The sequence below is a fragment of the Parasteatoda tepidariorum genome, chromosome 9 (genome assembly GCF_982258835.1).
Source record: "Parasteatoda tepidariorum strain Cologne lab strain chromosome 9, Ptep-v5.0, whole genome shotgun sequence".
Lineage (NCBI taxonomy): Eukaryota > Metazoa > Arthropoda > Arachnida > Araneae > Theridiidae > Parasteatoda > Parasteatoda tepidariorum.
Window position 1 is genome coordinate 62,350,404 of NC_141763.1, and position 18,504 is coordinate 62,368,907.

The 18,504-nt window shown below is 30.6% G+C and overlaps 1 protein-coding gene across 3 annotated transcripts in view; it reads left to right on the forward strand.

Annotated features, from left to right (window-relative positions):
• Window positions 1-398: 398 nt before the first annotated feature.
• Window positions 399-18,504, forward strand: part of LOC107455347 (uncharacterized) — a 31,521-nt gene continuing 13,415 nt past the window's right edge. The window contains exon 1 of one of the 3 annotated variants that reach the window (XM_087152002.1): window positions 399-598. In XM_087152002.1, the coding sequence (XP_087008128.1) occupies window positions 589-598 (10 nt within the window). In that variant the 5' untranslated portion in view covers window positions 399-588. Of the gene's footprint in view, window positions 599-12,391; window positions 13,014-18,504 lie in introns of those variants that run through there. The other 2 variants (XM_087152001.1, XM_016072873.5) reach the window with 2 other exon arrangements.

Consider the following 18,504-nt stretch of genomic DNA (forward strand, 5'->3'; position numbering starts at 1 on the left):
AAAAGCATAGAAAATGTTGTCATCCTTATATAAAGGATATTAAAAATATTAAAATATGACTGCGAAAATTGGAATCAGCAATATAATGATGAATGAAAAGCCACGGCTAAAGAGTTTACGAGGAAAATAGAGGAGGAGCACTACATCAAAGCCGGCAGGATTTCTCTCTGCCCGGATCCCAATGGAATGGCAAGCGAATTTAAAGATTATTGCAAAGAATTTTTGCTTTGAATGAATGAACTGGAATTAAGAGATGCAACATTAAAAGTTTGATGAACTCCCGTTATCGGCCCCTTCTCTGCTTGGGACGGAAAGTCGGCGGTTCCTTTTGCCCCCCTCAAGCCCGATGGAGATCCGAGGGTGAACTTCGTCGAAGGAGGGATGACCTTATTACCGCCCTATGTGTTCGCCGAAGAGATGACCTTATTTCCGCCCTGTGTCTTCGCGGAGGTGATGATTTTTGTCGCCCCTGTTCTAAATGCGCCCTAGGAAAAAGACTAACTCTCGCAGGAGAAAAATATTGAAGAGTGAAGGAAGAAAGGGACTGTTTATTGTGTTCTAATACGGTGCGCTCGCTTTGTAGAACAGATGAAAATCGGTAAGTTTTGAAAATGATTTTGTTGAATTAAGTGTATTACAAATAATAGTTTTATTACAATACTGAAGATAGTTATAAATAGAAATTATATTTTATTATGGAGTGTATTGCAATTTTAAAAAGTATATAGAGTGTATTGGTATTTTAAAAATGTAATACTTGGATTTTTATTTTCAATTGATTTTGATTTTGATTTCTCTTATTGCAAATATAAGTATCTTATTTTAAGTTATTGATAATTATTGTTGTGAAAAATGGCATATTTATGGAAATTAGTTAAATCGGAACTGGTAATTTTAGCGAATGAATTAGAATTAGATGTAAATGAAAATAACACAGTTCCAGAGATAAGAAATAAAATTGTAACGCAAGATAATTATGACGAATCTATAACTAAAGAAATAGTTAATAGAATTTTAGAAGAAAAACGGGAGAAATCAGAATTACAACTTTTAAGAGAAAAGGTTTTAAGTCTAGAAAATAATGACAAAGATATATCCTATTTAGGTAAACTAGTAAAAGCTGATTTAATTGTTTTGGCAGATGAGTTAGGAATATTAGTAAGTGATACCGAACCAGTTTCCGAAATCAGGAAAAAAATAATATCAGATGAGAATTACAATGAGGGGTTAACCAAAGAAATTGTAAGTCGTATGCTAGAAGAATAGAAAGAAATGCAAGAATTATAAATTTTAAAGGCTAAAAATCCAGAACTTGAACTTTATAAACTAACTTTTCAAAGTAATGATAAGGAAACACGTTCAAGTGTAAATTCATCTAATGTAAACCTTTCCTTAATGAGATTGTCACAACCGTTTGAGCCCCATAAAGATGAGATATTTTTGTATTTAAAAAATTTCGAAACTAAGGCCAAATTGGCTAATATTCCCGAAACCGAATATGTTGTTTATTTATTGAATATGTTACCCCATGATATTGTTAACCAACTAACACGGGAACCGGGTGAATTGGCTCATGATTATTCACATATAAAAACCTTATTATTAAAAATGTATAAACTTAATCCAGAGCAATTAAAATTTAAATTCTTTTCAACTCATAAGAAATCTCAAGATTCTTGGCGCGATTTTTGCAATGAAATATCTGCTTACTTTAATGATTGGTTAGCTGAGCTTAAGATAGAATCATTTGAAGAATTAAAGGAATTAATTATTGCTAACCAAGTCAAAACTAGAGTACCAAATGAAGTAAAGCAACATTTTCTTGATACATGGAATTCTATGAATAGTTCTTTAAATTTGGCAGAAAAACTAGATGAATTTGAATCTTTAAGAATCGGTATAAATAAACAGACAGGTACGAAACCAAAACAATTTTCTCCTACTTTGCAGAGACGCGCTACAAATAATGCACCACAAGTAAAAAGAAATTTTACAAATAATTATCAGAGTGGTCCCGGACAGTTCAGATACCAAACTGATCAACAGCATTATATGGGACGAAATTATAATTACCCATATAGAGCTGGTTTCAATCAGTATAGTAATCAGTCTAAATATAATAGTAATGAAATGAAACGATCAACTGAAAAAACTCACCACGGAACTGTTTCTGATAAATCTTCCCGAAACAAATATGACAAAAAGAGTGAAAATTATAATGATAAGTCTTCTCAAAACAAATGTAACAAAAATGTTGGAAATGGTGTTGAAAATGGTATTAATGATCAATGACAATTAAAATCTTTATATTTTTGTGATATGATTATGTCGGGAAGTGATGGCACAAAAATTGAAATTCCGGCCCTTTGTGATACTGGAGGAACAATATCAATTGTTCCCTCAAAATTATTAAAAAATATTAACTATAGAAAAATTGAAGAAAGAGATAAGGTGCCATTGCAACAAACACAAGGCACAATTCATGATTTTGATTTAATTGAAATAGATGTTTGTATCGGTAAATTGACAAATAAAATTAAAATGTATAGTATTAATACGAATTTGAATTATTGTTTGCTATCACTACCTGACATGTACGTATTTAATATTAAAATAGATTTTGATAAAAGAATTGTTATTCAAGGTGAAAATGAAATCAAATGCTCTAAAAATATTGTAACTCATTCAAAGTGTTGTCTCAGTGTAGTTAAGGATAGTCTTTGCTCATCACCAACGAGTAAATATTCTAAATCTAAATCACTTGAATCTGTGGATTGTAATTCACCACAGGAAATAGTAGATAAGAGACTATCCTTATTAAGAGAAAAATATAATGATATTTTTAGTGAGGATAGATATGATATTGGACTCATAAGGTTAGAGCCTCAGAAGGTTATTCTTACTTCTGAATTGCCAATATCTCTACGTCCATATCGTTGCTCTCCTCAAGATAATATAGAGATTGAGACACAAATTAAAAAGTTGTTAGAAAATGATATTATTAAACCTTCACATAGTCCCTATTCAGCCCCTGTAACGATGGTTACCAGAAAAGATGAGGGAAAAAGAAATAGACTTTGTATAGATTTTAGACGATTAAATCTAATAAACAAAGCAGATGCTGAACCTATCCCTCGAATTGATGATGTTCTTGATGACTTAACGAATGCAAAATATTATTCTAAAGTGGATTTATGTTCAGGTTTTTGGCATTTAAAAATTAGAGATTGTGACACTGAAAAATTTGCGATGGCCACTAATTTTGGCTTATATGAGTGGGTAAGACTCCCTTTTGGTTGGAAGAACAGCCCAAGTATATTTCAGCGAGCTATCCGCCAAATACTACAAAAACATAATATTAAATTTGCTAAAAATTTCTTTGATATTATAATTTATAGTAATTCTCTTGAAGAACATTTAGCTCATTTGGGAAAAATTTTCGAAATTTGTAGGTTAGAAAATATCAAATTAAAAGGTTCTAAGTGTGATTTTTGTAAAACAAGTATTAAGTTTTTGGGTTATGAAATTTCCGAAGGTAAATGTTCTCCTAATGATGCAAATATAGAAACAATTAAAAAACTTCTGCCTCCTCATAACGTCAAGTCATTACAAAGGTTTTTAGGTTCGATTAATGTTTATCATCGTTTTATTCAAAATTACGCAAAGTTAAGATTGCCGTTAAATAAATTACTTAAAAAAGATGCTAAGTTTGTTTGGTCTGAAGACTGTCAAAAATCATTCGAAGAGTTAAAAAACGCGTTAATTTCCAAACCAGTTTTATGTCTTTTCAACCCACAAAGAAAATGTCATTTGTATGTCGATGCTTCTGGTGAGGCTATAGGTGCAGTCCTTAAACAAGAGCACCCGGATGGAACACAACATCCAATATCTTTCCATTCGAGGCAATTAAGAACTTATGAGAAAAATTATTCAATTACTGAATTAGAATGTTTAGCAATAGTAGATGCTCTTGATAAATATCAACATTATCTTCATGGAACACCTTTCACCATACATACAGACCACGCAGCTCTAGTTTGGTTGAGAAATGTGAAACATCTGACCGGTAGATTATTTAGATGGTCTTTAAAGTTATCTATGTATGAATATGAGATAAAATATAAAAAAGGAAGTACTAATTATGAGGCAGATATGCTCTCTAGAAATAAAATTTCTCACCATAATTGCTATCCAACTCATTTAATTCAAAAAGAAAAATTAATTGAACATCAAAGGCTTGATAATGTAAATAATCCTAATTTTAAGAAAATTAATGATGTTTTAACTGTTAGTAAGAAGGGTTTAATTAAAATTGTAGTCCCCTTTTCCTTAAGAGAAGAATTAATTTCAAAAGTACATGAAGAATATGGTCACCCAGGTGTAAAGAAAATGTTAAGCATTATTTCCCCATACTATTATTGGTCAGATATTATTAAGGACATTAGTAATTATGTTAAGCACTGTGAAACTTGTCAGTTTAATAAGATCTCACACTTGAAAAAATACGGTTTGTTACAGTAAGAACCTTTTGAGTTAATATCACTGGATTCTGTAGGTGGTTTTAACTATTATAACTCTTCTAAAAAATATTTGAACATTGTACCAGATATATCTGGGCTTTTTGTAGCAAAAATATTACATCAGAAGTGTACTCGAATTTGTTGAAGCCTTTATTTACATCCTATGCCCCAAAGGCTTTATTAACTGATAGGAACCCAGCCTTTACTTCTAGTCGATTTAAGAAATTTTTGAGAAATCATAATGTAAAACAGTTGCTGACAACTAGTCACCATCCACAGTGTAATGGAAAATCAGAAAGGGTAGGACAATCAATAGTTACTAGATTAAAATGTAAAGTAAATAACTTTTCTAAAAAGATTCCTTGGACTAAATTTCTTGATCAAGTTGTGTCTGAATATAATAATACTCCTCATGCTGTTACAACTTTTCCACCTGCTTATTTATTGTTTGGCTCCTTGCCTTTTGATTCCCCTATTGATCAACCTTTATACCCCCCAGTCGAAAAAGCCAGAGAAATAGCTTTCGAAAAAACCAAGGAACGTCATTTGAAAAATAAACTTAGATATGATTTAAAATTTAAAAATGCAGATTTTAAAGAAGGAGATTTGGTAATAATTTGAAGAATATAAATACCCTAACACTAGAAAATTAACTTCTCCTTATTCAGGCCCTTACACTATATTAAGGAAACTTTCTAATGTAAACTTTGAGATAGATAAATATAATAATCAAACTGAAATCGTTCATTCTTCCAAATTAAGATATTTTTATCCAGTTGAAGAATTTCATTTAACACCAGAAGGTGAAAATTAAGAGTACATTTTATGTAAATTTTAGTCAATTTCTGTTATGATATTTTTGTAATTTTGCTATAAGGAAAATTTGAATTTTGTAATTTATTAAAAATGATCCTAAACTATTATAAATAATATTAATAAGAAGAATTATTCAAGGAAAAATTGTGAATTTTGTTATACATTAAGACTAAGTTTGAACTGTCATATATATTGATGATGATGAGAAGAAATATTACCCCTTTTCTGGAAGATCCGACCCTTAATTAGTGAAAACCAGCGTAGTGTTTACCCATACCTGAGATAACAGGTTATGTGGACGAAGCTTTATCTTTTCTTTTGTCTTTGTGGAAATGTTAAACCACAAATGCATATAATTGATGATGACACACTTAAGGTTGCCAGGATCTTCCATAACTGGAAATTATGTTCGGAATTGTATTTTTCTTTACTTTATATTTTGATGTTTGCATTTTATGAAGGTGTTTGTACTTTATACAGTAACATGCAGTCACAAAGAATGAGAAGTGGCAACGATGCCAAAAATGTTTAAGAAATTGAGTTTTTAAATTTTAGGCCTAAAAAATGAATGTTTTTAGTGAAAATGAGTACTAAAATTCATTATTTTGTGAAAATAAGAAAAGTTGTTGTAAGGTATGTACTAGAAAGAATAGTGATTACTGAGATTAAGTAGTGTATTTGAGATTTATAGAAATGAAGAGGAAAGTTAGTTTTTTTTTTACTTGAAGTATTTTAAGGAGTTGGTTAAAGAGAATATTTTGAATAACTATTTCAAAGTGTAACAGAAGAGGGAAAATTTATGAGTATTTCAAAGCTCTGTGAGATGAATATTTAAGAGATTTTTGTAAGAGATTTAGGATAATGATGAAGTTTTATAAGCATGCTAATAGGTCCTCAATCAAGTGACTAATGTCACAAGGATTTAAACGTACGTAGCAATTTTTAAGGCCTATTGTTTAGTTGCAACTGCATTTTTATATTTATATTTTTAAAGTAGATGTTACTTTAGCATCTTAAGAAGTAGAATATTGAGTGTTTTTATAAATGTTTTATATAATCTATTTTAAAAAATTTTGAGAGTTAGTACGAAACCATTGCAATTGAGGTAGTTTCATATGTTTTGTTAACAATATATTTGAATATTGTTTTTATTTTTAGATTGTTTTTGTAATTCAGATCATGTGATCTGAATCATCCAGATTAATATTCATTTTAAATAGTTAAATAGAAGATGGTAAGTAAGGATTTTGATAGTTTGTTTGGTCTGAAGACTGTCAAAAATCATTCGAAGAGTTAAAAAACGCGTTAATTTCCAAACCAGTTTTATGTCTTTTCAACCCACAAAGAAAATGTCATTTGTATGTAGATGCTTCTGGTGAGGCTATAGGTGCAGTCCTTAAACAAGAGCACCCGGATGGAACACAACATCCAATATCTTTCCATTCGAGGCAATTAAGAATTTTTTTTTTTTAAGAAGTTTTATTTCACAGTAATATACACAACACAAAACGTTATATAATAAGGAACTTTTTTAATTAAACTTTGTGCAAAGTAAAGGTAATACAGCAATTTTTTAAAAATTTAAAACAATGGAAAATTAATGTAAAATTCGTCTTAAATATTTTTCAATAACAGGTAAATTAGCTAATTTGATACATTCTTGTTGAATTAGGAAAAAGAACTAAATTAGCATTTTAGAACATTCGCTTCTGAAAGTTAGTTATTTAATTTTATTTTTTAAGGGATTTCAGTATAAAGACTGTTGAGTCAGTTGCATAAAAAAAGGAAGAAAAAAATCTTGTCCATTATTATGGTTGGAAAATATCTTCTTATTCAACCGTTTTCATAAGCAGAAAACAAACAAACATGATCTTAACCACACAATTAATAAAAAATTTCACCTAATAATATTAAAGTTTTGAACCTACGATCTTTTTTCAGAATAGAGCTTGTACCTATGATCACATTTACTCAGACATTAAGTTTCAGAATACAAATGAAACGAGAAAATTTTACATTCATGCATTCGTCAAAAGGGTACTAGTAACAATTATGAGGGCTACTATAAATATAATACTAGTTCATAATTAAGTGAATAATAATGAAAACACCAAACTCACAAAATTTGGATGAAAGATTGCAATAATGTCAAATAAGTAAGTACAAGTAAGTCCCAATGACAAATTCTCAGCAGCACGCAAATCTTATTTTCTGTGCTTCTTTTCCCTTTGTCGCCTTTTATTCTCCAAATATTCTTTTCTGCACAGTTTACGAATGAATGTATCTAAATATTCTGAAGGGTGAACTTCAAAATCTCCATAAAAATCCATGGCATGTTTTTCCAACATCTCAAAGTCATTTACTGGTGACAAAACGAAGTCCATCAGCAGTTTGGGCAGTTTTGATTGCTTTATAAACTTTCGCAATCTTCTTAACGCTTGAGTCATTTGCGCGTAGCATGGGTACCACGAATGGTGTCTGTATGGTTTTTTATCCAAAAGTTTCCACGCGAAAACAAGGTATTTAACTGCACATTTCTGCTCTAAAAGCAAAATATGTTTCATTTCTCCAAGTTGGTGAACCGATCTTCATCTGTTCAACAACGCGAGCGCACAGTATAAAAAAAAAGCACAATAGTCAGTCCCTTTCCTCCTTCACTCTTCAATATTTTCTCCTGCGAGAGTCAGTCTTTTTCCTAGGGCGCATCAAGAACAGGGGCGGCGAAGATCACTTAGCGAGCATACAGGTAGGAAGTAAGGTCATCCCTCCTTCGACGAAGTTCACCCTCAGATCTCTATAGGGGCGGCGAATTTCATCATCGGATCTCCATCGGGTTTCAGGGGGGCAAAAGGAACCTCCGACTTTCCGTCCCAAGCAGAGAAGGGGCCGATAACGGGAGTTCATCAAACTTTTAATGTTGCATCTCTTAATTCCAGTTCATTCATTCAAAGCAAAATTGCTTGCAATAATCTTTAAATTCACATGCTATTCCATAGGGGTTCCGGACAGAGAGAATCCTGTCGACTTTGATGTAGTGCTCCTCCTCTATTTTCCTCGTAAACTCTTTAGCCGTGGCTTTCATTCATGAATCATTATTTTGTTGATTCCAATTTTCGCAGTCATGTTTTAATATTTTTAATATTCTTTATATAAGGATGACAACATAATGCATTTTCTATGCTTTTATTGAGAAAAGAATAAAGGAATCTATTTACAAATTATATACAATTGGAGCAGAGCTCCGAGACACATCTTTATCCTTCCATTTCTAAAATATAAGTGTACACTTTTTTAACGTGTTACATATAATTTCCTTCATGTCATGTGATCTATAAAATCCAGATGTTAGAGCCGGTGTCTGGAAGATCTTAAGACCAGATGGAGATGAACTAATATCTCAACATAGTCTTGATTTTAATGGGAATTTGGTTTCTTTGAGATATTTTATTGCGCGGGTGGATTCATTTTACAAATAAAGATTTCATCGCTATTCAACGGGACTAAATGTATACGCGAAGAGCCAAGTTAAGTATGTGAAAGAGAAATTAAATGGCTTCCCTTTTGCATGAATGCCTGAAAAAGTAAATCACTTCTTTTATAACGCCTACGGCATTCCTCAAATAGGAATTAACACATGTATCGCTTAAGGCTAAGTTAAGAGAATGGCTTGCACAATGAACGTATAAAGCTTGTGGATACATCTCCTTAATACGAGCTGCACACCCTTGCAACTTTCCGCTCATTGAAGACGCGCCATCATATCCTTGACCTTTTAAAAACTTCAAATTTAACTTTAATTCTTTGCAAGTATTGATTAATTTATTTGATAATCCTCTTCCAGTGACGTCATCAACTTGCACAAAAGTCAAAAAGTCTTCTCTCAAAACTAGTCCTTGCTCGGTTTTTTCTAAATATCGGGCACACAGTGATAATTGTTCAACCCCGCTAACGTCTGGAGTTTCATCAGCTAATATGCTGAAGCATTCAGACTTGTTGATCTTAACAACAAGCTCTTTTAAAATAGTCCTTCCACAAATTTCAATGAGCTCATTTTGGATTTGAGGACTTACGTAGCGGCTTTTAGAAGCGGCTTCCTTTCGAGCAAAATGCTGCCTTAGACTTTCATCCCCCGCTGCCATTCGAAAGCGCAGTAGAGATCTAAAATTTCCATCATTGTGGCATGGAGCTTTCATCGTTATCGGTCCGGAGTCACAATGACCACGGCAAGCTAATTCTTGTTTGCCTATTAAAATTATAGTTTCGATGATTGATGTTAACACTTTTCTATTTTCTTTAATTGTGACTTGTTTCGCAGTGTCAAGTTGAAGATGTACGTTAGGAATTTTATTTTCATTAATGCTTATAAAATGTTGCCCAGACACGCATGCATTTTTGTGATAGTCTAAATTTTGATGATAATTAAACTTCTCTTTAGCGTTTTTCCATTTATTAAAAGGCTTTTTCACAAGAGAATTTGGCACTGTACGGTTCCCCTTACCTACTTCTTCACTACAGAAGAAAAAACAATATCGACAAAATGCACCGTCCAAATTTCCTGAATATTCTAACCAAGGGAATTTTAACAGCCATTTTCTTTGAAATTTTAATTTTCTTTTTCCACTAGTAGGAAACTTAAATGATTCATTTGGCATACGACGATTTTTTAAAATTTCCCATTTTTCTTCATCAGTGTATTTTTTACTATGCTCTAAACGCGAAATATCTTTTAACATCGGATCACTTCCACTTTCGATAACTGATTCATTTAAAACTGCAATGAAAATTATGTTTTTAATGAAAATGTGAAACAAAGGAAAGTTTTAAAAATTAAAGCAAATTTGAAACTTGAAAATATAAAAAAAACTTTCAGTATTGAATAAGAAAAGCCGTTCATACGATTGCAACGCTTATAATTTGGAAAAAATATTTGATGGGTAAAAAAAATGTTTATAATTTTGTTTCAACTCGATATTTAAGTGTATAATTGAAGGAATCTAGAATAGAACTATACATATTTATAAGAATAATTGAAATGTAAAAAAAAAAATATTCTGAAAGATAATTCTTTCAAATATGTAAATGTTTATTATATACGATTATTCAATTATTTTATATCTTTCGGCATGTCCAATATGAAATAATTTTAAATCAAGCAAATAGAACAGAATCAAGTGTAATAAAATATTTTAAAGTCAACAAAAAAAATATTATTTTTATTTTGCTTTTCTTTATGCTGAGGAAATTAAAATTTATAATAATGAAAATTCTCTTTTCAAGAAAATACGTTATTAGCAAAAATCAGAAGAAAGTTAAACTGGAATAATAAAATTTGACAAAAAAATATTGCTTACCTGCTGTTTTTGAGTTATTTCCTGAACTCGAACAACATTCCATATTAGTGAAACAATCGTTTATCGAAACGGAGTCAATATCTTTGTCATTATTTGTTTCAATTCTTGGCCTTTTAATTAGCCAACGATCCATGATTATAATCGAAAGAATCAATCACTAACATAAACTAAAATTCTTTTTTCCCATCTCTTTTATTTTTACCCCCTATGCTGGAGATTGGTTGAGACAGCGGCCTTGAAATTGATCTCGTCAGCAATATTACTCGCGTGGTCACGTGTAAAATGAAAAAGAAACTAACAATTGTTTTTTGCATAGATGAAGAATATTGATACTATTTTTATATTTATTATTAATTTTTATTTTTATTATTAATTTTTATTTCTTTATTTAAAAAAACACTTGTAAATTAAATTGTATTTATTTTTATAGAGTTGTCCATTTTGATTAAACAAGTCACGAATAATTTCGGGGGGGGGGGTGAACCCCCCCCCCAAGAACTACGCCACTGCATACATGTCAAATTCAGTTCTTTTATTTTTGCAAAAGATAGGGAAAAATACTTATTATTTACCTTCTTGAAAGATGAGATATTGCACATGTACAATCCAAATTTTCGTGCGCGTTATACGAAGCGTATATCTTAAAATTTAAAAAAAGTAATTAGAAATTACGGGTGCGCGTTATACGCCGGGGCGCGTTATGCGCCGGAATATACGGTAATAATAAACAATAACTGTACCTAATAATTTGGTAATTATGCCTAATAAGAAAATAAGTATTTTAATTAGGTTAATTTAAAGTACATTCGAATAAAAAATGAAAAACATTAATTGAAGTTTGATTCCAAGTTAGAGTTAGATGGTAAGACGATTGGTAATCGGTTATCTATATTTTGCTGCAAAAAAGATTTCAACTTCAAAAAATCTTTATTAATTTGCTCATCATTTAATTAAAGTAATCTTAAAAACAATACCATATTAGGGCTTAGTAACATTTATATTACATACTCGACAGTAATAAGAATATCAATCGCTATATTTTTTGCGTATTCTTAGCCATAACATGTTTAGTATAATTATTGCCTTGTTTTTATTAACTTTTATTTTAACTATCTTGTAATATTTTCAAAATATTTAGAGAAAAAAATGCATCATAGTTTAAAGAAAAACTCGTTTTTTAGTAAAATTTTGCAATTTTTTATTTAAAAAAATTGGTGAGTTATAATTGAGATTAGTACATTATAAATAAATAAGATTACTATAACTGAATCGTATATAATATAAATAAGAATTACTATAAATTGTACATTTATTTTTCATCCTCTGTAAAATTTTCTATCAGAGATTTGAATCAACGGAAGCTTTTACAATATAATCGTTCTTGAAACTTTCATAAAGTAATTGATTATTAGTGATGCATAATTAAGAAACATAATTTCATTTATTTTCACTTGTCTTCTGAGTTGGGTCAAATATAAGTGGGTAATAAAAAGAATGGAATATGAAGAACGGAAACTTTTTCAATATGTAATTGTCTTTGAATTATTATAAAGTTACAGATAAATTTTGATGCATAATTGAGAAACCTTTTTTTTATTTTTATATCTTCATCTTTGAGAATGAGAAAATGTCATATTTTTAACCTGACATCTCACCAGGCACAAAAACTTTTAAACTTGTGCACTAGTTTAAAAGTTCCAAAATAAACGTTCAGAATACATAAATGTCCATAGTTTCCCAACTTAAAAGATGGAACTAACGTACTTCTTTCCTCTGTGCCTCTCCACATGTTAATGGTGAAAGCATATGAAGTTTTGACATACGTAGAGACTTCTGCTGTACGCCACCTGTAGCCCATTTCGATCACCGGCAGAAAGCTAAAACATCGTTTTTCGTTTAGAATAAAGCAGTTATTTAATCGGACAAAAATAAGCAGCTAATAACGTTTTAATATTCCATCAAAAATATAAATAAATATAATTATTTATTATCATGTGTCAAATGTCCTTTGACGTACATATTTTTTAATTGAATTTTTATTTTTTTGTATCTTAAATTGTTTAAAAATCATATATATTTTATTCTTACTCAATGTATTAAGTACATAATTAGTTATCAAAATTTGAACTTTTCTAGACTCGAAATTGAAAATTCTTTATGTAGGGAACGTAGCAGCTCATTGTTAATGGACTGTATATTGTTTTGAAGGAAAGTTTCGTGGACTAAATTATGCACTCCCACGATTGTTCTGGACATGGTCCACCTTCTTATTCTGTTCACCAGTCACTTGATGAATTAGAATTTGAAAGAGGTATATGGGGTTCAGGTAAATTATTCATTTTCGTGCATTTACATGGTTGCATATATAGTCAAGATGTTTTAAAAATATTGAGATATATAAATTACACAGAAAAACAATTTTGATTAATGTCTGTTTATATAATAACTCTTTTTTTTGTAGTTTTTGAAAAGTATAGTTTTAATATTAGTTATAGGAAATGATAAACCTTTGTGCATTTTATGCTGATAATTTCGTTTAACAATGCTGTTTTCAGAATTTATTTAAAATAGGTCACACATCATGTAAAGTGGTGCAGTTGTTTACACGATTGGTTGAGGTCGTAAGTTCGATCCTCGCAACCAACAAAACAATCCGTGTGTATATGCTTCAAAGTGCATAATAAGTCTGTTTTGGGGAAGTTTGAAGATAGGCATTTTATTATGAGATTATTTAATTTTTAAATAATTTTTCTACTTTTAAAATCTACTAAATAAGCATATTGATGTGCAAATATGTTTCAAGAAGCAAAATTTCCTTATTACGTAGTGCCTAAAATATAACAGTTGGTAATTTTTAAAGGAAATTTTAAACTTTATAACTTTTTTTGAATTTCTTCATTGTATGCTTAGAATATATTGTAAGTTTAATACCCTTTGTTTATACTTATATTAGAAAAAAGTAATTATTGAATATGGGATTTTTTTGCACAGAATATGAACACAGTAAAAATCTTTCCAGTTCCTAGTTGTAAAACATATTCTGTAAGACCACATTTTATTTTAAGATTACAAATGTATTTCTGAATCTTAAAAAACATGCAAAGAGTATTTAAAGAAAATTATGATAATATAGCATTAAAAAAAGTTGTTCAAAGATGAATTTACATATTTTTTTAATAAATGGCTTAGGTATTCTATGTGAAAATATTTGTCAACCTGCTGTTAAAGCAAGATAAAAGTCCAGTCAGAATGACAAAAAAATTCAAATGAGGAAACAAATAACAAGTTATGAGCATTTATCACAGAAAGTGTCAATTTAATAGTCTAATTTACAAATTTTAAAAAAATTTTATAGGAGAAAGATAATGGTGCATTTCAACTTAAAATTGGATGTTAATACAAGAAAACAACAGGGGTAAGGTGAAGAAAGTCATGTACCCCCTCCCTAGGGGGGTCACTTTTTAAGCTGTTACAGGTCTGATGCTTTGCGTTACGGATCTGATGTTGATACATCAGTATTCATTAGAAGTGATATTAAAACTTTTTTATATGTAAAATATTTTTTAAAAAATCAAATTGAATTTTAAAAAATACATTTCTTAAAAAAAAAGAAGAAAAAGATTGAGTCATAAAAAAAAACATGATTGTAAAAACAAAGCAAAATAAACACATTTACTTTATTTCATGATCAATGACTTTTACATTATGAATTTAAAATGTTAATCAATATGTCATCATATTTTTTTTTTATTTTGAATAATGAAATGGCGTCTAGAGATCGGTTGTGGTGCATCAGATATTATACACATAATTTCATTTTCAGGAACTGTAAATTTTTCCTCGGGTGATGGCCAATAAAATTTATCTCCAGAACAATGCATAAATGACAGCACAAAACCATCTTCTTGAATTTCTTCTACTGAACCTAGACAAAAGATTTACATATTCATTAATTTAATTAAAGAGCTTTGAATAATTTCACTTAGTTAAAACTTCAATTGAAACTTACCAGAATACCACAAATTGTCATAAATAACAGCTAGCCAATCACCTACAGCTATATTTGTAGATTTCTTTTCAATTTTTTGGTGAAGAACATTTTCTTCAGGAAATGTAAATGTGGCAGGACTTGGTGCAAAATGCTTACAAATTTCATCTCCCATGCAGCTGAAGCAACTGAGTAATCTTAGGGATAAGTCTTTAGGTTTCGTGTGACTCCAAGTAACTTGATGTAATTTCATTGTGTTTGGAATTGGTTCCAATAAAATGTTGACAAAGCTATCTATTTTTTTAATATCTTCCTCTGTAATTTCGAAGATCTTAACTTTCAATTCTTTTTCTCTCAAGACCTTAAGCAGTTCACTGGAGTTTGGTATATCAGATCCACAAGCTACAACATGATCAGCAATATTTTTAATTGATCCACCAACACCATCTGCTGCACCCTTCCCATGCCCAGCTGCCGAGAAATTCCATGTGACCTCCTTAAAAGCAAATGCTGAGGCAAAATAAGTTAGAAGAAAAAAGTTGCATTTGTTTCTGTATTGTGGAGTTGGTCCATCACTTTGAAAGTGTATAGTATCCACACTAGGCAGATATTCCTTTATTAACTTTAATACAGGTTGGAGGTGGGCCCAAATTGCACTTGGATCATGACGGAGGGAGGGTGAAACTGAACAGAAAGATATAACCTGCTCAAGCTTGGATGGATCATAATGACAGTGTTGTACATCATTGTGATACAAAACACCTGTGTGTAATGTAACCTGAGGCTTATTAGAACCAAAGTGCATGGTCTGAATCTCCGATCCAAATTTACAAGCATAATTTTGAGAAAAGTCAATTAAAACGATTACTTCATTTGCATTGAGAGAACCTTTTATTTTTTTGACAGCATTAAACTGATGTCTCATGATAAACACGTGCTTCAAAAAAGGTTCAATTTGAATATTTGCTTTTCTGATTAACTCTCCAACTGTGCAGACAATTTTATCTTTAATTGTAATTACTTTGTCCTTCCCATTCTTATCTTCTCTCTTTTTTTAACCCACTGGTAATAAAATGTCTCATCTTCTTCCTTTAAGGAAGTTCCGATTAAGGTTACCGGGAGAGTCTTGTTTTTACACCTACTACAGTTTCTCTCCATACAGTCCTTGTTTTTTTCATCGCAGCAAACTTTGGTGCATAATTCTTCCGCTTGTCTTTCTTTTATAAGTTGGTGGTAATTTCGTTTTATCGAAAGAAATTCAAAATTTGCATGCTTTGTGCATAAACAAGTATCCCGACTGGTTACCTTTGGTTTGAGTATCCAAAAGGGTTTTAATCTGCAAAAAGTTGAATAGCTAATCTTTGTATTATTTCTTTCCAGAAACATTTTATGCAAATTCTGCATTGTGTTTCTTAGGTATCTCTTTTGGTGTTTTACTTTGTTTCTTGTAATGCAGTCTTTTGCACCAGGTGCCATGCAACTATTTATATCCTCCTCCAAAAACTTGTGCACTGATTGTTGCAGTTTAAGTCGTTCTTTTTGATTTCTGTTGGATCGTTTGAAGTAGACGTTTTTCATTTTTAAATCTTTTCTGAACTCTTGGTAAGATATAATATTTTTCAGATGGCCAATCATTCTATATTTCTTAATAATTTTAAGGGAAATTATATGATTGAACATTCGTCTCTCCTTCTCATTTTGACAGGTTTTTTCTTTTTATCTGACAGGCCTGACATAAGAGCATAACTTAGAAGTAAATTTTTCCTAATAGCAGGTGAAACTTTCTTTCTACCTACAATCTTCTTCACTTGTTTACGAGGGGAAAGGTCCATTTTTTTTTTGTTTTGGAGGCGATAAACTTGTTTCCTTAAAGTTTCAATCTTTTTATCTTTTTTGTTTATTTTAGTTTTCATTGATTGAATATCTCTTCTCATTTTCATATAAGTACGTTTGGCCACTTTTCTCCCAGCTGGTACCCTTGGGGATCCTTTTCTTCCAAGTGTTGTTGATTCTTTTACTATTTCTTCTTTCTTCATAATTTGTTTTCTTCTGTAGTTGCGAGAGTCTTTTTTCCACTGTCTCCGCTTCATCCGCTTCTGTCTATTTGATAATTCATTTATATTTTTGATAACTCCAGCCTCTTTCATTTTTTGTTTGTATTCTCGATCCTTTGCTTTTTTCTCAGCTTTCTTTTCTTCTGTCATTTTTGCTCTGTGTTTTCTAACACGTTCACGACATTTTTTACGTTTTTCATCCATTTCTTTTTCACTAAGCTTCTTTTTTGAGATTTTCTTAGACATCTCCACGACAAAGAGTAAGTTTAAACTTCTCTTGACACTGTAAATAGGAAAATATGTATTTCACACAGCTGCTTAACTTTGAAAAAAAAATCAAAAATTTAAATTAAAAAAAATTTTTAAGAATTTTTTTTTTTTGACAATTACAAAATGTCACTTCAAACCAGTTAATAATGGCAGATTTTTCTTTTCATTGAAAAGGTTTTAAAGATTTTAATATCTGTTAAAATAAAAAAAAAGTTTGGAGGAGGGGGAATAATCAGCCAGGCAGCAGGACAAATTTAGATGATGGGTTTGAAATTTCTGAGCACAATGCAAATTTTTTTTAATAAATTGATCGGAAACGAAATAATAAAATACGATAGTATGTATGCATTGTCTAGTTTAAGAAAAAACATGATTTTAGAGAATAATTTAGACAATGAAATGGATGCAAACAGATTGGAAATTCCTGAATTAAATTTCCGGGAATCGGAAGAAATCGATCAAAAATCGGAGCTGCAGGATAAACCCCAAAATCGAATATGTTCGGTCAAAAAAGGGTTGGAAACAATTCGTCATTCGTACGATTGCGACAAAGCGTAATTTTAGTTTCCTGATGTGTAGTGCGTAGAAATCTCTATAACTATGTAATTTCTACGCCAAATGTGTAGCAGTTGGCGTTCGCGGCCCCGTTAATGCAACATCAATTTGTCTCAGTTTTTTATTACTTTCTTCCTTGCAAGGTATAAAATATGCAAAAAATACAACCTAATAAGCTAATGTTATTAAAATTTATTGCTACGAACAAAAATATTCGTATAAAAAAGTATATCTTTAGAAATTAAAAAAATTTGAGATTTCGGTAACGCTGGCATCATTTCGGTAACAAATTGGGCATTTTTAAATGTTATCGATCTGACGAATTTGTAAAGTATTCTTCATTTTACATCGGCAATCTGATTCATCCAAAAGTAAAAACACGTTGTCGTTGTTTTGTAATCAAATACTGTGTATATGATATAAAATAACATTTGAAACGATAAAATTTTCGCATCTCAGGGTACGTTACCGATCTGATCAACGAAAAAGTACGCATGTAATCAAATTACTTTAAAAAAATCTTACCTGTCATTTCAGGAACAGTAACGAAAAATGGCGAATATCTCGGCATCCATCTTGCGTACCTTGTTCCGATCACGTGGTATCTCTGCCGTAAGTAAAGTTTTGAGTCAGAAAATAGCTTTGATATGTTCGTGTTACCGATCTGACAGAGAAACTTGGGACGCACCTGTTTTGCGTCTGTTCGCCAATTACGAGAAGATATTTATAAAAATCGAATAAAATATAAACAGAGCGTTAAAAATGAAATACGTTTTAGTATAACAGTGTTTCAAAACGATATTATAAAATGCACATGATTTGTTTGCATGTTTAAAATCCTTAGGTGGGACATGTTACCGATCTGATATTTGAAACTTTAAAAAATTTTTCTTGTGAGTAAAAAATGATTAAATTAAATGTTTTTTGATGAATTAAGTGCAAAATCATGA